The 25,594-nt window shown below is 38.2% G+C and overlaps 1 protein-coding gene across 1 annotated transcript in view; it reads left to right on the top strand.

The window, feature by feature from the left end:
• gabrb3 (gamma-aminobutyric acid type A receptor subunit beta3) overlaps window positions 1–22,641 on the top strand; it is a 48,419-nt gene extending 25,778 nt beyond the window's left edge. Inside the window, exons 5-11 of the mRNA XM_062424128.1 lie at window positions 11,575–11,795; window positions 12,670–12,752; window positions 13,362–13,499; window positions 15,043–15,195; window positions 20,400–20,644; window positions 21,286–21,366; window positions 22,294–22,641. Coding sequence (XP_062280112.1) covers window positions 11,575–11,795; window positions 12,670–12,752; window positions 13,362–13,499; window positions 15,043–15,195; window positions 20,400–20,644; window positions 21,286–21,366; window positions 22,294–22,641 — 1,269 coding nt within the window. The remainder of the gene's footprint in view (window positions 1–11,574; window positions 11,796–12,669; window positions 12,753–13,361; window positions 13,500–15,042; window positions 15,196–20,399; window positions 20,645–21,285; window positions 21,367–22,293) is intronic.
• The last annotated feature ends 2,953 nt before the right edge of the window (window positions 22,642–25,594 follow it).

Here is a 25,594-nt window from a genome sequence, read left to right as displayed (position 1 = left end):
CACAGGAAGGAAAGTGGTCCGGATTGCACCCCTCGGCGGGCCGGTTCTGGCCCGCGGGCCGCATGTTTGACGCCCCTGATCTATACATATTATATTGTATTGTAAAACATTTGCAATGCCTCACAGTTATCTCAACTCTTTGCATTTTGCACAATATACAGCTCTATACAGGTATGTTATTTTTGGGAAGATACACTAAAATCACTACAATTTCCATATATTGATTATATGTGTGCAGACTGCTGAAGTGCTGAAGTAAATTTACAACCTGCCAGGCAAGTGTTTGATTCAGATTTACAGTCGGTCAGCTGCTGTGAAGCTGGAAGCTGACTGCTGCCCACTGTTTAAGTGACGCTTGCACACAAACTAATCTGTCAATTAACATAAGCAAATGATCACAGATCAACATAACTCCTCCTTGTATATTGTTATGGCAAGTCAAACAGCATTTGCATGTCATTTTTTGTTGTTTTCCATTCTTCTAAATTAGGAAATAGGCTGTTAATAGTTCACTAAATAGTAGCCTATGATGGTTATGGTGCTTGAGTACAGTGTCTGTTCTAGGTGTTGACTCTGGTTTCTGGACCTTTCTAAAATGTCAGAAAGGTTAATGACTCTAGTTGGTTACTTGCTTCTTGTTGTACATTATGAATTTTGTCCAACATGTATATAATCTATCATAAAACTTGAGCACAACTGTGTACAATATTCATTTTCAAATAGTCCTGATTATTCATCAAAAGAAAAAAGTGCAACAGTACATCCATATTTGCTGCTAATGAGAGATTATGAGGGTTAATGGAGTGTACAAAAGAATTTGCATTGATAAGCACTGGAATTTTGTTTATTATCCTCTTTTACAAATTACCAATGACTTTGAAGTAATGAAAATTAGGTTTGGTTAGAAAAGATGAGCAGGACTTAATTAAAAATCTCTGTCTTATAGTGGTAGACTCCTTTACAGTGACATTTGTGAGACTATTATTCACCTCAAGCAGATACCTACTCATGATTAGAGCCTTCCATTGGTTTGAATTTCTGGAGATGATGACCTAATTTCCTCTGATTTACTGTACCTGTAGAAGCTTCAGTGACAATAACGGTGGCTTTTCCTCTTTATTACACTTTTTAAACAGTACTTCTCAGCCTCCTGTGTGTCTTTATGAGGTTTCAGTTATTGCCTTTTTTTTTTGTCATGTCCCCAAATAATTCCACTAAAAACTATGTTTCTAATGCCCTTTGAGTTGTTCTCATAACAGTTTAATAAACTTAGGTTATAAAGTGAAGCCTCATAAAGCCAGACTTTAGCTCGCAGACTCAGTTTCCACACACATCTAGTGGGAATCAGTTGAGCCCCGAAGATAAATCTATAACCAGTATATGAGCAGCGTTGAGATGACTCAAAACCCTTGTGAACCATTTAAGCAAAATGTTCCATTCACATTACATGTTAGAAAACAAAGCAGGATTCCTCCACTGCTAGTCATATTTTTCTCCCTCTGATTTATTCAATGGTTGGTGGAAATCAAACATTTCCAGAACAGTTATGTCTTTCCAGTTTAAAAACCTGAATGACAGCCTGGTTAGCGGCGTGTCCGGTGTCCAGTCAGATCACAGGAACGGCTCATATTGATGTCTGATTGAAGATGAGAACTGTCACTCATCTATTACACAGCTTGACTGAAGATACATCTGTTCTGAGCAAAAATAAACTTAAAGTTAAACTAAATTAAATGATATGTCAAGTGCTGATTGGTTGCTTTTAAATATTTGTTTTAGTGCGTACATGCATGATTGCGTGTGTGAGTGTGTTATTAGGGGTAACTTTTTAATCTGTTAACAGGATCAGAGAGCACATTTAGTAAATCACTGTCTGTTGTTGGTGCTCAGTGTAGACTGGTGCTGTAAGAGAATAAGGAGCTGGACAGACAGATTAGATCTGCAATGCAGTGCAGGTCTGTCTCTTTTCATGTGCTTCAACAAGGAAGACTTTCTGTCTTCCCGTCTCTCTGAATTATCTGGAGTCTAATCGCACTTTTCACACCACGCTGTGACTATTGAGCGGCGATCAGTGTTTCTTGCGTAATAGCCATTATTACACTGAACCCTATGTTATTTCTAAATGTGACTATCCTTGACTTTAACTGGTTAGTGTGTCAGTAAAACTTATTTTAACAGTGATTTCTCATGGAAGAGGTGGAAAAAGTGGAAATGGCAGCAAAATTTGTCTTTCAAAGTTACCGATGTTTCTTTGGTGTGTGTGTGTGTGTGTGTGATCTGTGGCGCTGGCTCAGACCATGACAAATGAAGTTCAAGGAGTAAGACCTGCAATGGTGGTCTGTGCTGCAGTGCAGTTTGTGAAGTGGCGAGAAGAGGGGCACAAAGCAGGAAACTTGGCCCAAGATCAAGTTCATCTGCCTGACATTTAGAAATAGCTGCGTGCTTTTCGACGTGATACACAGCTCTGTTCCACATATCTCACACAGAGCAGGACTATCCTTTACCTAGCTAACGTCGTCTCCCCCCCACCCCTCCACTGGGATTTGTTAGACATTACTGAAAGTAGTTTTAGAGCAAAACTCGAGGCATTTTTAAGGAACAAGTGACCCCCTAAACCCTTCCAGTCTGTAGTTTTAGCTTTTATTTAGCCTCTAGAACCACACATAAAGGAGCTTCAGCCTGTTAAACATGTTTAATAAAATCTCTCATATCTCAACTTTGACCCCTCAGAATGATTAAGGGAAAAAAACAGGTGTAAATGTCATTAGAGGTAAAGTTTGTCTTGAGTTTAAATTTGACTTTGTGTGAAACTGAAGGAGCCATAAAGTAGTTCAATGATCTATTCTTGAAAAACAAAATATGGACTTTTAACAGACTGTTTTTAAGTAATGTGACAGCCACTGAGATTGGTACTCAAAGTTTTACCATAAAGTTGCCTATCATTCATTTTTATAGTCTAAAATGCAGGATTTAGAGCAGTTTTGACCTCCACATCCACATTTATTTGCACTAATAATAAATCCTCAGCGATAAATCAGGATTTACATGACCGTGATGACTGCTCAGTTATAGTCCTCGTACAGGCCGAAGCAAAACTTGCTCTCTCTCTCTCTCCCTCAGAGAAGTAAAGAGCGTAAAGGTGTTGGCGGCGTGCTTTCAAACCGCCAGAGTCACACAAGGTATTGGCCCGTTATATCCTGTGTGGGCGAGCTGCAGAGCTTGTTGTCTAGGAGATGAGATTATTAATATATCTCTGACTTTACTTGCTCTCACTCCTTTATTTTTAGCTTGCAAATTTGAATCGCTTAGTGTCCCTTTCCATTATGTTGTTATTTTTAATAATCCTAGTCAGTCACTCTATGAGTAAAATGTAGTATGTGTTTATCTATGATGAATCGCTCCCAGTTGTGAAAACTACTAGAGTTGCTATACGTTGCAGAGCAGCACCTGTCCAGGGCACATAAAGCACCTTAAGCTGTAAAGCAGATTCTCCCAGCGGTGTTGTTACACATTTATTCAGTCGCCACGGCATGAGTCAGCTGGAAGAATCCATCATGTGCTAAAACACCCAACCGTTTTTGACACTTTAACATTATCCACCTTCTGTCTGAAAGAAGTGTTACCCTTAAAAAAACTCAAACTACAGATGTTCTCCCAGATTTATATTGAAGGCTTTTAGTTGATAAGTCAGACACCCAACACACCAAACAGCCTCAGGCTCCAGCTACTTACAAGGAAAACTCAGCTAGATATACTAGTGTCGTCCTCTATATACAACATGCTGAGTTCTACATCTTGCTGGAACAATACTGCGCTCACTGAAGTGTTATACAATAGAGGGATGTGACCCTACAGTAATATAACCTCTGTGTGCAGCACAAATATATTCTACTTTAACAGGATGCTTAAAATAAAAATGGAGCGTCAAGAGCTTTTATTGAGCTGATACACCTGATTCCAGGTGAGGCTAATTGTGCCTGAAGAACTTTTGTTGTATGCAGTCACTTATATTTGTGGGTGTGCTGTGTGAGGAAATGTTATGAGTGCCTTAAATAAGCTGAGGTGACCCTGGAACTGGCATACAGTATTCATAGTTTTAGGACAACAAAATGTGTGAACCATCCCATTATACACTACAGTATATGCACTTTACACACCAGCCTCTAGACCTATCACAATAGTTACGTTATCGACTTATCATACAATAACGTAATTATCAACATCATCATGTCTCCACTTTTCATATGATACATGGACATGGCCCTGATCATTTTTTGACCTCAGTATTGCCACACTTCACATTAGCAGCTAAGAGGCTATTCATGTCACATTGGCCAAGTAAGTAGTGTCCTCCATTCCTCACTGTGCACATCCTGACTGGAGACTGCAGAAGAATTAAAGGTAAATTACTCTGTCCTGGGCTGGCCCATAATGGCACCTGCCCCCTTGCATTATTATGCTATTATCTATTATATTATCATTATATCAATGGTATAAAATAATCATCAAATGACAATAATATTGTTTATCGCGATTATTTCTGAGACAATATATCGTCCAACAAAAGTAGTGATCGTGACAGGCCTACCAGCCTCATTATACATCTAAATGCCTGATAAGCTTCATGGTTTCACATACTAGTTAGCTAAAACCCACACAGAGGGTCCCTCCACTCAGGTGGAATCAATGTGAAAGACCCTCTCTAGAGTGTTTGTTGGGTGGTGCAACATGGCAGGCTCTGTGGACCCACTCTCTATATAGATACAGTATAAATGGCGCATTCTAAGGTCACAAAAAAACAATGATTCTTATCTTCAGGTGACTATACACTAATTATTAACTACTTATGAATATTGTATTCCATTTCTGACAAGTCAGTTGTGCTAAATGCCACTAAATTCTACACACTGCATCTTTAAAGCTGCAATAATCAATGTGTTTATATTAACAATGGATCAGATGACTACATGTAATGTGAAAGGCTTGGCTTCAAACCCTCAAAGAATTATTCTCAGACTCTGTGGTTCCCTTCAACTCTTCGGGTCTTTTTAGCATCTTTCAGCTCGTTCTTTTGGTTTTAACGGCTCGCATCTTTACGCTTTTGCTTCAGTATCTCCGCTTTCATTAGTATTGTTTCCAGCAACAGCACCAAAACTGCAGACAGACAAAGTTAGTAACAAGCTGGTAAAATTGTGGAGAGTTCAGCTGCCAAACATTTCCCCAAGGATGTGGTGAAGAACATACCAGAGCTGGAAGGAGAGAGAATATTGGACTTCATCATGTAGCCAGAAAAGCCAGTGGGATGATGATGTTTCCCTGCGTCTACTGGATGAGTAAATAAGCAATTGTTTTTTAATAGGTTCACCATAAAACTTTTACAGGTTGTTGCATTGCAAGTGGCCAAAAAGGGAAAAAAATACTCAAAGCAGCTCAGTATCCTTCGGGCTACTGTCATAATTTGGCTCTTTTTATTATCATCTCCAGTCAAACTTCATCATATCAGCGCTACTTATTATAGTGGCTAATGAACATGCTGCATAAATAAATCTGAATCACAATTTTGGATTGCAAATGAGTATTACTTTTTCCAGTTTCATGATTTCTTAGTTTTACATCATATTCATAGAACTCCTTCAACCAGACTGAAGAACCAGGCATTTAGAGATAAATAAGCCTTTGTGGGTTTAATCTTGGTTAATGTTTTTCTCTTTTAGTTATTGATATATTGAAGAAATATCTTATGATGCTCCATTATGTCTTCAGTCTTTTAATGTACTGTTTAAAAAAAAAAAAGCACTATAAATACATCATCAAGCTGCTTAATGTTCGGTTATTCATAAAGGATGGTGAAATGCTAATCATTGAAAGTGACACAAGTCATCTGATATTGTTTGGTTCATCCATAGAGGCGATGTTTATTTTTGTCCGTTTTTCATGGAATAGTTGTCAAATACTATCTTTATATGTTGTTTTCCCCTCAACCATCATTATGGGATCAAACAGATGTATTTTCTTTCAGCTCGTCAGATCCAATGTCATATTTAGAAGATTTGTTGTTAAGTTTAAATCTGTGAAGGTTGTATACAGAGAATCATTTCTGATTGAACACATCTCAAAATTAAATGGAGAAAAAAAAAGTTTCTTCTTGACAACCCTCCCTCCCACGTCCTCCACCCATCCCCTACACAAAACATGTCTCCCCCTGCAACATTGCTCTCAAGAGATAATAGTATTTATAAGGCGGCCTGTTTTTAAGATGGTGAAAGGGATGAAATCATTTCATGAAAGGCTGGTAAAAATGCTGCGTGGGAGGATGCAGAGACTGAAATTATTAAACGCATGGTTTGTAAAACATGCATAGTACACTTTTGAATCCTGCTGGGAACACTTAACTGTCTTATGAAGTGATGAAAAGCCCCCCACTTGCGCAGGGCAAGCATCTCTGAGTGCTATTCCTGTATTCCCAGCAGGTATTTCGGTGTTAAGTTGACGTAGACGATGTTTGACTGGCACACAGTAACCATGTCTGAGTATGAGACTGTGAACCATATGAGCCGAAGATGACACGACAGTCTCATCCTCCCACTGGGCCTCATTTACTCACTGGTGCTGAGAACAAACCCCTTTCTGTCTCTTGTGGTCTACATATCTGACAACAAAAACACCACCCTTTACCTTCAGTGTGCCTGAACACTAAACAGAGCAAAGAGCATCTACAAGTATTATTAAAGTGTTTTTCTCTTAGTCAGTGGATTCACAGTATGATGATAACATTCTGAAAATCCTCCATAGGATGCTCTGTGAAAGCTTCTAGTTATCAGATATAGCTATTGATAATGTAATTGCCAAATGAGTGGATATTACACACAGTCATCCTCTAACCAAAGTCATTTCCAATAGGGTTGGACCATAATTCAATATGACACTTAATGACTTTCAGTGGAATCATTTTTGTATTATACAAAACTTTGTGGTCTTGAGCAAAATGTAACTATAAATAAAGCATCAGCTTTGCATTAACTGAGTGGCTTCAGCTGTTTTATTGTTGCTATACAATCAATGGCTCATTCACCAGCTGACTAGTCACAGCCAATAACAATCGTGCAGGTCATTTCACTATACTGATTTTAACCATTTCACCTTTGAGCTATTATATTATGACCACTGCATTAAGAATAGATTTTGAATGTTGAAATATGATGATTAGAGCACTTGCATTGCTCCTGAGATCACACACTTGTAGAATCTATAACAAAACTTTTTTTAATCATTTATAATTATAATTTAAAAAACTTCTTTTAATTTCATTTAATTTTTTAGAGATATTTCCTCTGTTGTAAGATTAATATTTCTTGTCAAATACTACCAATGTTAATTGTATTGTGGTATAATACCACATACATATTTGGTCTAAATGAATAAATGCGGTACCAGTCTTACACCATTCTGCCAAAGACTGGAACAATCTGCAAAAAACACCATAACTGGACAATTTTATCCCCATGTCAGCCTTCAAGAACTGTATTACGGACATTCTCAGTGATACATGCCGCCGTTTACCGACTAATATTCCCTATCCCTCGTCTGTCTGCTGCATATTCTTTCTCACTTGCTGCTGCTGTTTTGCTTCGCCTATTCACCTTACTGCTTGTGTATGCTGCTCTTGTTCTGTTGTGGTATTGCTGTTGTCTGATAGCTACCTGCCTGCATGTCGTAGTGCAGTCTAGTAGTGGGTGTGTTGGAAATGTTTGGATCTGTGCTTTTGTCTTTGTAACTTATAACTTTTCTTTTTAGTCTTTACCCCCTTATCTCAAGGGGCTTTTCCTTTTGCCAGGCCACCACTGTAAATAAGAATTTGTTCTTAATACATATTAAAAAATGTTTAAATAAAGTCAAATAAAATAAAAATGAACATTATGACTATAGAAAGCTAACTTTTTAAGATGTGTAACATATGCAAAGTGACTGTGACAGTCATAACTATCTTGTAAATTAGTCTTATTCTATAAAATGTCAGAAAATAGTGAAAAATGCCAGTTTCTCAAAACATAAGATATTTTCTTCATACTGTCATAAGTCTAACAATCTAAAACTCAAAAATATGCAGTTAACTCATCACATAAGACAACGAAAGTAGCAAATGACCTACACCATTACCTAAAGAAGTGCTGATTGTTATTCTTTGGTTTTGTTGGATTTGACTAATTAATTAGTTGACTACTTGTTTTTCTTTCTGTAATTCTTTTTCAAGGCTTTTAAAAATGTTGAAAGATTTATGGAGCATAGGAACAAACAAGTATGACAGGCTTCGCTTTAAAAAATACAAAACACAAAATGTACTGGTGAGAAAAATTAAAGTGTTGCAAAAAAGTATGCTTGCTTTCAGTTTAAGATAAGATAAGATATATTTTATTCTCTCCAAGGGGAAATTTGTATTGGGCTGAAGTGTATACTGCATACTGCTGCATATAGAAAAATACAAGGAACATAAAGTATAGATACATAATCTCAGTATGTATATGACTGAATACATTCACAAAACACTGTTATACCTGCGTTCATAGAGTAAATGCTGTGCTATAGAAAGCCTTGTTGTTCTCCTAATGATAATGAGTTGTAATGATAATGAATTTTGCTTAAAGCAGGAGGCTGTTTCAGATATTTTTTACAAGTGAATTATTATATGACATGATCTGAAGCTTTCTGAGCAGCAAATACAATACTATTGGATAAGAGCTAGCAATGGTGACCTCAGATGGTGTCTCCCTTTGTACACAAAGGGAAAACCCTCATTGGGGAATAAGCTAAGGCCTGGAATAGAGCCCTGTGGGACTCTACAAGTTGCTCAGGGTACTGGGAGCAGGAGGGCGTACTGTACAGTGTGTGCTCTGTTAAGCATTATATCTGAGAAGCTAAAACATTGTCTAAGGCGGTGGAGGGAAACAGCTGAAGTGGGATCTGAAGAACTAAAACAGACTAAAATAGTCGTGGTCCAGACATGGAGTGAGGGGGTTGGTATTGTAGATGGGCTCCTTCTCTGTAGTATAAGAAGTGTTGTGTAAAGCTGATTCACCCAGCCCACACCTCTGCTGTGTGTGGGAGAGTGTAATGAGGCCATCTCGTTTTCACAGGGGTGAAAGAATTGGGAGGGTGAAGGCATCTCTAAAAAAACACAGCCAAACCTCGAGCCAGGGATTTTCTGGAAACTTACCAATATTATTTACTACAGAACCTACATTTCATTTCCCAACTTCAAAAATATCTATCCTCCTTTGTTTGGATGCAGATTTTGGAGAAATGTAATCACAAATATGATTTATTTTACTTTTGTCAGGAAGCAAAACGCTCTGTGACGAAAAGGACATTTTATGGATGACTTACTGACAGTAGAAAACCCACACAGATACAGAAACTATAAGCAACTTTTTAACCTAGGGTAAGAATAAATACATCCTCTGATTGTGCATGCACACTGAATTATTCATAGGAATCAATATTACATTATATTCTACTGTCAGTCAAATCATGTTGTGTAATTCATTCCAAACAGAAAACAAGCCCACACTTTGTCAACCATGCGTGATGCAGCTGCCCCTTTGCACCAGTTATGTTGTTTACAGAGTAATGAGAGAATCAACAAAGAAAATAATGCAATTCTTTATTTCATCAAAATCAGGTCAGCAGTTTCCGAGGTGAAGAGCCGCACACACACTAACGTATTAGTTTAGTGTTGACGGAAGAAGATATTGATTTTATATATCCAAAAGGAAACGTGGCAGTTTGAACAATTTATTATGAATACACGATCGCACCGGAGGATTGAAATGTAGGCATTTTCAGCATATTTCCTGAGATCTGCTTATTTATTTAAGAGAACATTAGTCAGCAGAACAAAGGCAAGTGAGCAAGTAAAGAGCTCCATTAAAGGCCTGGAAAAGCTTTTGTGTTTGATGGATCCACTGAATGAATGCCCAATGAATTATTGACAGCCTTAAGTCAGAGCATGGATGGTTGGTAATATGTAATGATATCTATCTATCTAGCTACTGTATCTATCTATCTATCTATCTATCTATCTATCTATCTATCTATCTATCTATCTATCTATCTATCTATCTATCTATCTATCTATCTATCTATCTATCTATCTATCTATCTATCTATCTATCTATCTATCTATCTATCTATCTATCTACTGTATCTATCTATCTATCTATCTATCTATCTATCTATCTATCTATCTATCTATCTATCTATCTATCTATCTATCTATCTACTGTATCTATCTATCTATCTATCTATCTATCTATCTATCTATCTATCTATCTATCTATCTATCTATCTATCTATCTATCTATCTATCTATCTATCTATCTATCTACCTACCTACCTAACTACCTAACTACCTAACTACCTATTTACCTACCTATCTACCCAATGCATTATTGACAGCCTTAAGTCATAGCATGGATGGTTGGTAATATGTAATGATCGCCATCGATAGATAGATAGATAGATAGATAGATAGATAGATAGATAGATAGATAGATAGATAGATAGATAGATAGATAGATAGATAGATAGATAGATAGATAGATAGATAGATAGATAGATAGATAGATAGATAGATAGATAGATAGATCTACCTACCTATTTATCTATCTTCCTAATTATCTACGTATCTACCCAATGCCCAATAAAATATTGACAACCTTAAGTCATGGCATGGATGGTTGGTAATATGTAATGATATCTACCTACCTAACTACCTATCTACCCCATGCATTATCGACAGCCTTAAGTCATAGCATGGATGGTATGTAATGATATCTTTCTACCTACCTACCTCCTACCTAAGCACCTACCTACCTACCTACCTACCTACCCCTATCTACCTATCTATCTACCTACCTACCTACATCTATCTATCTACCCACCCACCTACCTACCTACCTAGCTAGCTACCCACCTACCTACCTACCTACCTACCTACCTACCTACCTACATCTATCTATCTACCCACCTACCTACTTATCTACCCAATGCCTAATGAATTATTGACAGCCTTAATTCATAGCACCTTTCTATGTATCTATCTATCCATCTATGTATGTATCTATCTATCTACCTATCTATCTATCGATCTATGTTCTTGAGATATGCAGTTGAGTTTTGGCGTGCTGTAAAAAGCAGTCAGCCACTGAGCTGAAACATTGCACTGATGCTGTGCTGACAGAAATGGAAATCTATAGTCTGAGGGCTAGCAGTGCCAGTCTTGTGCCCAGAACAGCTGAGAAGGGTTTCTCGTTGAGGCAGGTCTTGAAATACGGTCGCCCGGGGCAGACCGATGAGAATCAGAGTTGTTTGACGATTCTATAAATATCACTTTTCGTTACAAACAAAAATCCATCCCCAGCTTTAGGCTGTAGACGTGCAGTGCCGAACTTGATAACCTTGTAAGAAAGACAAGTCTGGTTTCAGTTTGGGTGGACTGTGTCGATTATGTTTGAGTGGAGAAAGTGCAAATATCTGAAACAAAATGGCATTATTTATGTGTTGTTTCCATCCCTACAGGACTACACGTTGACTATGTACTTCCAGCAGTATTGGAGAGATAAGAGACTGGCCTATTTAGGGATCCCTCTCAACCTGACGCTGGACAACAGAGTAGCAGACCAGCTCTGGGTACCAGACACCTACTTCCTCAATGACAAGAAGTCCTTTGTGCACGGCGTCACAGTGAAAAACAGAATGATTCGACTTCACCCGGACGGCACTGTTCTCTATGGCCTCAGGTGAGCTCTATTCTGTGTTGTTGACATCTCCCTTCATTCCCAGTCCTGCACTATGAGCTGCAACACTGGAGCTACGAGACAGATTTAAGCATTGATTGCAGATAAAGACTCTATTTACACTTACAGTTCAAGTGTCTTATATCCTGATACTTTTATTACTACATTTTCTATATGCATCTACATCAGCAAAATAAGAAATCCACCATCTTGCCGTTCTTTTGCCTTCACACACTCAGTCTGATCCAATCAGGGTCAGTAAAAATAACTTAAGCAGCTCGGAGAAACAAATGTGTTTCACTCTACCTCCTGTGGTGGCTCCAGCAACTAGCCAGCAATCTGTCTCTAATGCTTATTGGTTGCAATTACTCTTAGCTTTTATGCTATCATATAGCTATCCAATATGCCCAAGACACAATAAATGGCTAAGTGTGAGTGTTTTATTTGTTTTGTTGAAGCCATTTAAGCTGCAATTCTCACAGTTTAATGCTAATACGGCAGGTCTCAAATCAAATTATATTTCATAACTCGTCTCATATGTTTATTTGGACCGCGGCTCGAGATTGGATTCTCAATATAACGCTGCAGCTCTTCAAAGCCTGGAAATGCCATTAGCAGGAACTGGCACGCAGTGTGACTTTCAAACAAATAATAATGAATGTCATTGCATTGCCAAGATGCTTGTGTCTTAATAATTTGTTCCATTTGGAATGAGTTCTTGTTTTTACACAGACTGAAAGAGAGCGTGTCTCTTTGTACATTTGTTCTTGTCTTCACCCATTTGACGCGATGCTTTGACAATATTTCCTCATGAACCTGTGCTGCACTTAAAACAAATAACCCTGCGTGCCTCTTCTTCGGTCTCGTTTGGATTCAGGATCACAACAACAGCAGCCTGCATGATGGATCTGAGGAGATACCCGCTGGACGAACAGAACTGCACCCTGGAAATTGAGAGTTGTAAGTTCCCGGCCCCACGTCTTGCGCTTAGTAAAGAAATACTGCGGACAGCTCTGCTTTTTCATCACTTAAAAATATGAATAGCGCTGTGATTGTCATAAAAAACTTCTCATACTCCTCATTTCATGGAGACAGAAAGTGCACAGGCTGCTGAATTGCCCTCGATTTATTAAGCTGTCATATCTCAATGAGATTGCTTGCTTCACCCTCTCCAGTTCGAGCTACTGTGTCTGTGTACCCACAAAAATTTGAACCAGGCAGTGATTTCCATTGCAGTGTAACTTCATCAGTCCTCTCGACATGTTTGGCTACCTGAGCTGTTATAAAACTATTGGCGGTTATGGATCCCATGCATGTGGTATAAGCCTGTCTGCCTGCAATGACACACATCACTGCGAAGATTTACCTCTCATGCAATCAGCACTTACAGCCAGTCGAGTCTATGTGATTCATAGAGCTTACTGTAAATCAAGCGTTGCTATTAGGCCCCCAGATTTCACTTAAGCAAATAAAAATGCATAATTAATTCGAACCCTCCAACAAAATGAGACTGCAGCGCTTTCTGTGCTTTCCCACACCTCACCTTGTTCTCTGTGTGCATGTTTGCAGACGGTTACACAACAGATGATATCGAGTTCTACTGGAAAGGAGGAGACACTGCTGTGACCGGGGTGACGCGTATTGAGCTCCCTCAGTTCTCCATAGTGGACTACAAACTGGTCTCCAGGAATGTTGTCTTTTCCACAGGTGAATAAACAGCCGTTATGGAAGAGGATGAACAATAATGCTTGTCACATGTTCTATAATTGTTTTAATGTCTTATTTAAGGTGTGGAATAACATCCAAGCATCCAATCAATAAATCCTCTTTACTTTAGATCCCTCCATATACATACGTATTAGACTTTTTTAAAGAATTTGCATCGTACCTCGACTTCTCTGACCATACCAGAACTGATAATAATAACATAGAGCCAACTCTGTTTCTTTAAGCCACTTGGAAAATGAAGGGGGGCAGTAACACAATGTATTCATGCAGCAGAACATCGACAGCATAAATTATTCTCTTACAATACAAAAACTCAGAGGCACCAAAACAGTAATTATTCCCACTGCTGAATTAATAACATATAGGAACTAGTATATCTGTCCTATACTACTATTTCTGAGAAGATAATACTGAGAGGACTATTAGAGCTAATTACAATCAGGGTCAAATCTTGATACAAATAAACTGTAAAGAGTGTCTGCAGTAGGTGGATCTAGCACACAGGAAGCTATAGTATATGTAATCAGTCAGTTAGTTCAAACAGGTAACTATTACAGGGCAACAAGGTCACCTAGTGCTTACAGAGATTCCTGTTAACAGAGAGATGCAGATATTGTAAAAGATAAATTTAAAATATACATTTCTTGTTTTCAGATCTCAACCTTGCCCCTGATAAGGTGTAACTGAACATGAAACTTAGTAGCGGTGGTTATTGTAGCAGTTCAGCAGTTACAGTTCTCTTTTATAAGTGTGTAGTATAAGTTTATCTTTATACTTCTACTTCTGAGAAGTATAAATTATAACATAAAAAGTATGAATTTTTGAAGTAGTTCAGCAAGTAAAAGTATTGCATATTCATGTCAAAAATCTACTAGTCAAGTTAAAGGTATAATTTGACATTAGGAAAATGCACAAATGTTCTTTCTTGCTGAGTGTTAGATGAGAAAATAGAAGATAGAATGATCATGTTTGTACAATTAATATGAAGCTACAGCCAACAGCTGGATAGCTAAAGATTAAAAATGTGTCTGAAGATAATTAAATCTGCCAGAACCTCTAAAGCTCACTATTTAAAACATCATATCTTGTTTGTGTAAATTGCACAAAAACAGAAGTGCAAACATGACAGAACCAGACGAGCTCTTTCCTTTCATTTTCAGTCTTTGTGCTAAGCTAAGCTAGCCTGCTGCTTGTAGCTTCATATTCAGTGAGGGTGGTATTAATCTTCTCATCTAACTCTCAAGCAAGAAAGCAATTAAGCATTTCCCAAAATGATGAAAGGCTTCTCTAACATAGTGTGAGTGTAAACAGCTGTTTTATATATTGCTTCATCTGTGTTAGCACACAGATAAGGTCAAGGCTGAGTTTCATCAGATTTACAATTTGAGCCACACTTGTTTGTTTCCATAGTGATGAAATCAGTACATGAAGCCATCGCCATAGGAACTGAAACAAAGTGCCAGAGAGCCCTGTGTTCCTCTTAAATTAAAGAGGGGTATTTCTTCTTCTGTCTCCCCTGCAGGTGCCTACCCTCGACTCTCTCTGAGCTTTAAGCTGAAGCGAAACATCGGATACTTCATCCTGCAGACGTACATGCCCTCCACTCTCATCACCATCCTATCCTGGGTGTCGTTCTGGATAAATTATGACGCCTCGGCTGCCAGAGTTGCATTAGGTATAATGTGTCCCGTGCAGTAGATTGATCTCAGGTCTGTAGTATCACCTTCAGTTAGATGTCCTTTGTGTTTTATAGTTTCGCCGTGCGGGCTTGTGAACAGTGATCACCTCTGCCCCAAAGCTAGAAGTCAGGCAGGACACATTAAAATGGGATTTCATCAAAGTGGAGACTTTGCAGTTATACAGTGAATTAATTTGTGATTTATGGTAAATGATTCACAGATGAATTTTCTGGGAATCTTTTTACAATCTCAGGTTCAGGGAATTACAGAAAAATCTAATTTGGTCATTAAAAGATCAAATATGATGTGACGCAAGATTTCTGAGACACAGAGCACTTGGTGTTTGCCTTCTGTCGAGGGTAAGGCCCTCTAAAGAAGGTGAGCTGAGAATCTGATGTGTTGATCTGTTGAATTAAGCCAAAGGTTAAAAAAAAAAGCCTTTTGCCTTTAATTCATCAAAATGTGCCCTGGATCTGATAAGTTTTATATAAGTATTTGTCAATATGCATTTTAAATTTAAATGGTAAATTGCTAAAATGGAGAATTTCCCCCAGTTGAAACAGTGTTCTTGAAGCAAATTTTACCTTTTTATCCGTAAAGACAAAACAAAAAAAGTTATTATTTTGTCTCACAAATTACACAAATATCAATTACTATGTATTATTTATGTATGCAGTATGAAGTTGAGACAAAGACTAACAAACATGAAGATCACCTTTAAAATATTGTGTTATATATGTACATTATTACTTTAATTTAACATTTATCAGTTATTAAGTACAAATATGATTATTTAGTGTCAGTTGAATACTTCTATAGATATGAATTAGATTTTTTTGCTACATAGTTTGGTCTCCGTGTTTGCACATTGCTACCCTGAACCTAAATGATAAATATTTAATTTCCTACTTTGGGGAGCAAGCCTGCACCAGTCTATTCCTTTACTGATCCCATGTGACACTGTGATTGGCAGCTGGTGATTGGCAGGTATGAGATAAGCAATTCAGCTGAAGAGATAACTTATTTATAAGTACAGCTTCTGATTTGCTATTATTTGTGCATAATGTCCAACATATAGTCTACAGTCTATTTTACTAAAAAGGTGTACACATAACATCATGTGTCAATAGAAAAAACATTTCTCACTGATCTTCTGGTACTTTACTACAGTTGCAAACCATCTTGGTAATAAGCACTAAAATTTAAAAACAGGAGATAGAAAGAAAATAAAAAATATGGTATGTAGGAGGTGGAAGGTAATGAGGATGTTCTGAATGGATGGCTGCAAGGCAGAAAATGTGACTGTGTTTTTATGTGAGATTCATTTCTGATTGATGGCATCTCTCCCCTCTCAGAGACACTGTACAGTAGATGAAGTGTTTGTGGCGAGCTCATGTCCACCTCACTAAATTTACCGGACTGTGACCTTAGAGGATGATAGGTTGGATAATGTTGGCCAGCAGAGGACATAAACAGGAGATCTGACCTTTCCGATTTGGTTTTCTTTATGTTTTTAAAACTGACTTGCAGTGATCTTTGCAGTGTTTGTTTGATATTTGGGAAAATCCTCCTGAATATTTTTAGAGCAGAGTTCTCCAAGTGGATTGAGTGGAAATGTTGATAAGGTCAAGAAAAAAATGTTTAATGTAAAATGGGCCACTCAAATCCCCTTTTCTCCTACAGTATAAAGCATTTTATCATCATCAAACAAAACTGATTTGTTTCCACTGTCATGGCTCTCATTAGCATCATTTCCAGCTGCAGCAGGCAGATGTTTTCAGCTAAAAATATCTATGAAAAAACCCAATGTACACTACTTTATACCAGCACCAAATAGCAGACAGAAAAACTAGCTAGTGAACACATTAGCATTTAGCGGCTAAAGTGGTGGTGGAGACCAAAACGTAGCTAAAAATTGAGTGAATAATGGATGTACATTTGCCACGTGTAGCCAACAATTTGCTAAGTTGCTATATAAACTTTATAAGGTGATACTTTGTCATCATTGTGTTTACAGATTGCTATGCTGCCCTTACGTTATGTACCAAAAGCACTTACACTTCTTTACTTTATTATAGTTTGTGATTGATCTATATTGTATTTAGGCAAAAGTTCATGCTTGCCAGCTATTTGTTAGACTATGTTAAACATTCAAGAAGTTCTGTTGTAGAAAAGCATTTCATTTTCTCAAACTAAGGTATCAAAAAAGAGATTGTTGCTGTTCATTTGTGAACAGATAAATATTCCTCTCAGGCTACGTATAAGGCAGCTGCTCTGTAGTGTAACAGAAGACTGAACTGGATCTAAGACTCACATTTTCCACTGGCCTGTGGGACTGAAACAAATACGGGGCTTGGCTCATCATTGGAAATCACCCGGCCTCCCCTGACTGCATTGATCTCTTCTTGAGTATTTGCCTTAATGGAAATCCTCATTCAGCCACTATGCACTCAAAGCACTGCCCGTGTAAGATAGAGCACGCTATCCCCATTCATTATTATCCCGTTCATTAAATACCAGTCGCACATAGACTGGGATTTAAAGATGAATGTCGCACATTTCAATACGTTTGCTGAGTCGTCACATTTGGAAACATCTCTTCAGGGTCAGACCTCTTCAGGGGAGTTCGTCAGCTGTAAGGCCTTCTCATTCAAGGGACCGCTGTTTGAGACACTCTGAGATCAATGCAAGTTAGAAAGCATTTACACTTACTGGACCATCCAAATTCAATCACGCTCCATGTGATAATTCACTATAGGTTTCCATTCTCTGTGCCATTATGGTGCCCTAAGTATCCCTTGCAAAAATACATTTACAGGGATCAGACTTCATACAAGAGCAGTGGAAAATGATGTTTCATGGAGGTCACACAGTGTATTTACTGTGTATCACACTGCAGACACATGCTCTCTCTCTCTCTCACTCTCTCTCTATATAGTATGTCAGTTAATTGACAGTTGGAGTTGTTATCTACAATATGTCTTGCGATAACATCTGTGCCCATGTACTTCTCACTGATGTCATCTCGGAGACATCTGTAAATTCTACAGCGGCGTGCTGAAATGTATTTTCGGGGGTTTGTTGAGTAACTCTCTCCTTTGAGCTCTGAGTGAGTTTAGATTCTTGCTCTTCCCTTTGTTATGCAGGAATCGATGAGATGTACCCACAGCGCTCTTGACACCCCCACATACACACACACACACACACACACACACACACACACACACACACACTGTATGGTGCAACATTTTTGGTTTAATTATGTAACCCTGAAAAGACAGAAACAGACACGGCGTCCAGGTTGGTGAGGCGTCCACGAGACACAAAAACAACACGGACACATTTATTGTTGGTGGTGCACATTATTTAGAGAATTACTGCACTGATGTTTATTTATTTGGTGTGTTTGCTGAGACTGTTCTCTCTTTATGTGCTCCCATATAAAAAGGAGCATTTTCTTCTAAGCCAAACTAAGACAATTCTGAATACTTTGACTTTGACTTCGATTTAGCTGTTATAATCAAGTTTAATGGAAGTGTTTGTACCTGCAGCTGATGAAAATGACTCACAGTTAGACCAGCAGGATACAGTTTTCTCTCCTGATGAGTTAACAGCGTTCTAAAGTTTCTTAAGATTGGGTCCTGGCTTTTTCGCCCCTGTAATTTCTTTTAATTAAAGTTGAAATTTAAAAAAAAAAAAAAACTCTTAAAGAGACTGCACCTAGCTGCAATTTTCTCACATGGATGTAGGAATACAAGCTGTGAATTGTACACTCACTCCAGACCTCGAGTGCAATGACTGACAGGTAACTTAACAACTTAAAGTCTGAGAGGGAAAAAAGGCTTTGTTATAAAACTGTAGGAATTGAAAGATGTGGGTGTTTACAAGAAAGTAACATCTTATAAAAAAAATCCCATTGATTTGCATTATGGGAAATGTTTTTTGGAGCTCTGAGCAGAACGGAACTGACAAAAAAATTGATAAGAACTTGACAAGAAGTGGCAAGAACTGACGAAACATGATGAAAACAGACAAAGGATCCAACAAAGGCTAAATTTCAAACCAAGAGGTAAATTCAAATCAAACTGATGGAGCAACAGGGAACAGGTGGTACAATGCAAGGCCAGGCTGGGAGCTGATTGGCCAGGGAAGACAGAAGGAGTCGGGCAGGTCAAATGAGGACAATGCAGTGAAGGAACACACAGGAAAAACCAAAACCTAGAAAACACAACACCATAAGCCAACCAAGAATTTCAGAAAGTCCTTAAAAGAAAAGTCAAATAACAAACAAAGGACCAGGCAACAAAAAGTCCCATAAACATGAGTCCATGAAATATTCTGGTGAGTGATTGGGTTGTGCAGAAATCTAAAACCACATTTGATCAACCACTTCTTATCAACAAAAGCTACCAACTGCTTTAAATGACATTAATACAAGTTAGTGATAGCTGGGGCTACAACTAATGATTATTTTCATTATCAGTTAATTTTATGATTATTTTCTTGATAATCAGTTACTTGTTTGGTGAATAAAAGAGTTGAAACTAAACATGGTGAAGCAGCATTTAGCAGTTATGCTGCACACACCTTGAACAAACTACCAACAGAACTGAAATCAGCCCCAAATGTTCCTCTTTTCATGTCCTTATGATTGAGCTCTCTTAAAGCACTTTAAAGTTTAATCTTTCATTTGCACTGTATGTTCTTTTAATACATTTTAATGAATTTGCGGCTCTATTTTAGTCTAGCTTTTTGTTGTCTTGCTCTCTTTTTACTTTTTCTTTATTGTTTTATTTTTATTATAATTGGGTTTTTTTATTATATGTTTTAATGTTTCCAATTTTTAGTGTTTAATATTTAGTTTTTATGTAAAGCTCATTGAGTTGCCTCTGTGTATGAAATGCGCTATATAAATCGATGGCTCTATATGACATCTATAACACAGCAATGTTTAGTTGACTCTCAAAGAGGACGAAAAAAAAACGTTAAATTGATTAAGTTATTTTCCGTCAATCGACTAACTGATTCTTTGACACTTCTTGCAGCTCTGATGATTGCTCCACCTCATCACATCTTCGCTTAAGGAGGTTGTCACTGAAAGATTGCTGGGTTTTTTCATTACCAATGCTGTTATATTCCAGATTTGTTGTGTTTTTTTATTTGTAACATGGTGATTCTAATTCTTTTTTTCTTCTTCTAGGGATTACCACTGTGCTGACCATGACAACCATCAACACCCATTTGAGAGAGACGCTACCCAAGATCCCCTACGTCAAAGCTATAGACATGTACCTGATGGGCTGCTTCGTCTTTGTCTTCCTGGCTCTGCTGGAGTACGCTTTCGTCAACTACATCTTCTTTGGACGAGGTCCTCAGATGCAGAAGAAGCTGGCTGAGAAGGCGCAGAAGGCAATTGAGGACCGGAATAAATTTGAGAGGCCCAAGGTGAGAATCACTTTCCAACGCCACAGAATCAGGTTGAATCTGATTATTTCAGATAGAAATGCTGGAAAGATCTGAACAACGGGAGGTTCTGAGGTTCTGTTAGGTCTACAAGCAATGTCAGGGGATAATATTTATTCCAAGGCTGAATGTTATGGCTCAAAGCAATATGATACTGATGGTATTAATAAGAAGATTTGTCAAATATAAATACAGATGGTGCAAATGACCTGAAATTAGCTGTTTTCCACTGTTACATTACCTCAAATCATCAAAACCTGATTATATCAAAAATAAAACACTCAGGTAGCACACTCAGGTCCACCCAGTCTTCTTTAATCTTGAATGAAGCTTGATATTACACCAGTGAAAAGTATCAGATGTGTAAGGGATTAACTGGGATTAACTGTGGATTTACCATTTTATACCACTTAATGAACAATGAACATTTACAGTGTGTATTACTCATTTTCATTTTCGCTCAATGTGCATAAATGAATCATCGAGCCTGGACTTGACTGGTCCGTACTGTTTGACAACTGTCTGACTCATAGTGTGTATAGTCATACTCACATCACATGCAGGTGCAAGGCTGACCACAGCTCAGACAAAGGGGTTTGTGTTTGTGTCTCTCTCGTACGTAGTCCATTCTGGAAGGAGGCAATTGCAAGTCTTCGTCTATTAAACAGTCCAATCAGGTACAAGGGCGTCGTCACTCACGAGGGGTGAGTGTCTGTCACTGCCTGTTGTGTGTCATCTGTGAACCCCCCCCCCCCCCCCCCCCCCCCCCCCCCCCTCCCCCGCTGAAACTTTGCTGCTGCATGCAAAGTTTTACAAAGGAAAACTCCTAACCATAATATCTCAATGAGACCTTTCTTTCATCATCACCATCGAGTATATTCCCCTGAATGTTGGCTTTTCCTGAGTTGTGCTTTAATTGATATTTGTCTTTGTGGCTCTCTTAAGGAAGCTCCCCTCCTCTCCTGTACTGTCATTTCACAACACTAACCTGCTGTATACAGTATATAATATAATCTATATATCCTATACAGTGAATGCAAGCAAAACACTATAATGAAGACTTATTCCTAACTTGTAGTTGAGGATTTTATGAGGTTTAGAAAGTTGTGTGTGTGTGTGTGTGTGTGTGTGTGTGTGTGTGTGTGTGTGTGTGTGTGTGTGTGTGTGTGTGTGTGTGTGTGTGTGTGTGTGTGTGTGTGTGTAGGCTTTTATTAGTTGCATTTTGGAATAAGATCAGTTTCTGTCATTACCTTGGAGTGCAAAATACATTTACACTTCCTCCCTTCTCATGTCCTGTAACCACATTGTTGCATTACTGTGTACATGTTGTACCTCTATTTTTGTGACATAAGTTTTAAAGATTTATATGTTTTTGTGTAGGCAGGAGGAGCTGTCATGACATAAGTATTAGAGCCACCCGGCCCAACCTTGAACTGATTTGTGAGATATGATTTAACTTTGGGATAGGAAGCCTGGTTTTGAAGGCCGCTCTCTGTTTCCCGAGCTGTAATCTGTCAGCCTCCCGCAAGACGTCAGCCCCGGGGCCTGACGCATGCTGCACATGTGTCATCAGTCACTGAAGCCTCAGCTCACAGCCCATTTTTAACACGGCTCCTGTCTGTTGTGCCTAGGTCGACTCCCAGGGGAACATTTTGCTGACAACCTTGGAGATCCACAACGAGGTGGGAGGAAATGAAATCACAACCACCGTGAGCGAGACTCACAACTCCACCTCCATGGTGTTCGACAACTCGGGGGTCCAGTACAGGAAGCCGAGCGGGACGCGCGACTCGTGCCGCCACAGCCTGGACAGGAACGCACATCTAAAGAAGACCCGTCTGCGGAGACGATCCTCGCAACTCAAAATCAAAATCCCAGACCTCACTGATGTGAACACCATCGACAGATGGTCACGGATAATATTCCCCTTCACCTTCTGCTTCTTCAATGTAATCTACTGGCTTTATTATGTGAAATAATGCACTGATGTTTTTTTAAACCCCATCTCTTGTCTCATTTTTGTTTTTGAATGAGAGAGGACAACTTCTATATGGTCAAATCCTTACGAACATTTTTTTAATTCAGAGTTCAGACTTTGATGGAAGAATACTTAAGACAGTGTGCATTTGTTTATGCACCGTCACAAGGATTGATCTACAGGACGTTTGTTTTACAGAGACTTTCCTGTACTGTACGTGACTCTCTGTTCTGACCCCTTTGTCGACCTGGGACATTTTATCTCATGGGTTGAAGCACAGACACTTTGCTGTGTTGGATTTAATTTACAATGCTTTAGATTAATTATTACAACTATATCCATAACTTCAGTATAAAATGCAGTCAGTCTATTACACATATTGCTAATGAAAAGACAATTGACAAAGATTTATAGTATTATTCCTTGTCCCGCTGTCCATCAATCTGCACATGGACACATTTTATCACATGCAAACTTCTGAGTCTATGATCAGTGAACAAAATGCAAAGAAACCAGACTTACAGGATTAGTTTGACATTTTGGGAAATTGACTTTAATGCCACGAGTTTGATGAGAAGCTCAACACCAAGCTGATTAGCTTAGCTTAGCATAATGCCTGTGAGCTAGTCTTGTTCTGTCTGAAGGTAACAATAACAGCCTAATGGCAGTTCTACAGCACACTAATTAACACAATGTATCTTGTGTCTTCCTGGAGTCTTATTATCAGCATGAGGTTGCCAGACAACCAGAGCAGACTCCAGAAAGTCACTGCACCCGGCCAAGAAACAGAGATAGTGACAGCGAGCAGAACCAATTCTCATCTAACTCTCGACAAGAAAGCTAATAAGCATATTTGCCAAAATGTCAAACTGTTCTTTTAATTTGCCTTGGAGTTTATGCTACAAACTACTCACTCCTTGTTCTCAAATGCACAATGTTACTGCTGTGACCTTGTTCCCTGTGATTAACAGGGGATTCAACACTGTGTAAGGATGTCAAAATGTCACTTTGATTTCAAAGCCCAGTTTCTATTAGCAAGTGAAAGGCTACCAGCGTTTTATACAACTGCCATTCTGTCATCACTGCCATTACAATTTTTTAAAAGGGGGAATGCACTCATCCACTCCCTTTTCGAAGATTATACTAGAAGATCCATGTCATTCTCTTTTCTGTGTTTTAAGTGTGAAGTTAGAGCTAATAGAAGATTAGCTTAGCTTAGCATAAAGACTGAAAGCTGAGGGGAGGGGAACAACTATCCTGGTTCTGTCCAATTAAAAAAAAAAAAAAAAAAAAATCTGCCCAGCACCACAATTGTAGCTCACTAACATGTTATATCTTATTTATTTAATCAGTACAAAAACAGAAATGTAAAAACGACATGTTGTGTTTCACAAACTATGCCTTGGCCGGATACTGTGACTTGTCATTTCTACCCTTTTTGTGTACAGATTATACAAACAACATATAATGTGTTAGAGTTATTAGTTAGATAGTATTTGTAGGCAGATTTTTTATTTTTTTTTTTACTCCCCCTGTTTCCATAATTTATGCTAAGCTAAGTTCATTAGCTGCTGCTGGACATAGCTTCATATTTACACAACACAAACATGAGAATGGAACCAATCTTCTCAACTAACTCTGGGCAAGGAAGCAAATAAGTGTCTTTCCCAACATGTTAACCTTTTAACGTTTACAATTACCCATTTGCTATTGCGTTGCAGTATTAAAAATAAATGTTATTTACCCAATGAATGGAAATATTATAGTATGCATCACATGACAGTAGAAAAAAGGGTTGTAGGCTTTCTTAGTAAAGTTACAGTATCTGATCAGTTTTCACAATGCCACAATGTCTCCTTGTTATTGTACTTTCAGGACTGCTGTCACAGTATTTTATTGATTTTGTGAAACGCATATTCAATACAGCATAATTCATATGGTGATTTGTTTTTTTCTTTCAGAGTGCATGTTGTATTGGGGACTTGTGGATCAACTTTCACACTGACATTACTCAGTTTTCCCTAAAATTTGATGTACATACTGTGACTGCACATTTTCAATTTTATCAGCTCACATTAATTACATGGCTATATTGTCAACAGTGTTTTGCTCAGTGATTTCTGGCCTCGCTGTTTTGTTTGTTAGTCTTTACACAACATTATCATTTCTTATATGTGTTGTAAATATAAAACACAATATCACAGCCTGTGATTATTTCCATTCTTTCCAAAAGGAGACGATCATGTGAAATAGAATAAGTGAAGAGAGACTAGGAGGTATATAGTATCTCCAAAACAACAACTGTTGGCATACACAGCTCGCCATACACCATCTGCACCACTTGGTTGAGCGTGTAGGAGTGACACCACCTGTCAAAAGTCCACTCAGCTCAGCGACACCCATGTAGAACTGCCTGATGAAGTCCAACATCCTGTAACAAATCAAATGAAAACGCATAACTAGTGTACCAGCAGTCTACAAGACTTTCCTAACAGGTGTAAAGGCTTGATATTTTTGTTTAACATTGTGGTTAATATTCATAGTCATTGCCAAAAAGGCCTTAACAATGAGGACTTTATTTAATTCTACTGACTCTGCATCTATATCAGTGATCACATACAGTACCAGTCAAAAGTGAATGGGAAGGTGTGTCCAGACTTTTGGCTGATACTGTATAGTAATATATGAACAAACACACATGAATAAAACCTTCACAGACGGGTTTAAAACATGCTGAGCTTGAAGGGTCCATTCCAAAACTTGGAAATAATAGTCAAACTAAAAGTTTCCTAACTTGAATGGCACTACTAGATTTCCTTCCAGGCTATCATTGTCTTCATTAGCAGATGGTATTTGCTTAGTTGTCATGGAGTGTGAAATAAATAAATAAATTCTTAATATTAAAAAAAAAAAAGTACATATCACGTGGCAAATAGGCTGACATTTATTTTTCT

This window comes from Scomber scombrus, chromosome 8, assembly GCF_963691925.1.
Source record: "Scomber scombrus chromosome 8, fScoSco1.1, whole genome shotgun sequence".
Taxonomy (NCBI): Eukaryota; Metazoa; Chordata; class Actinopteri; order Scombriformes; family Scombridae; genus Scomber; species Scomber scombrus.
This window is presented reverse-complemented; position numbering and strand designations above follow the sequence as displayed.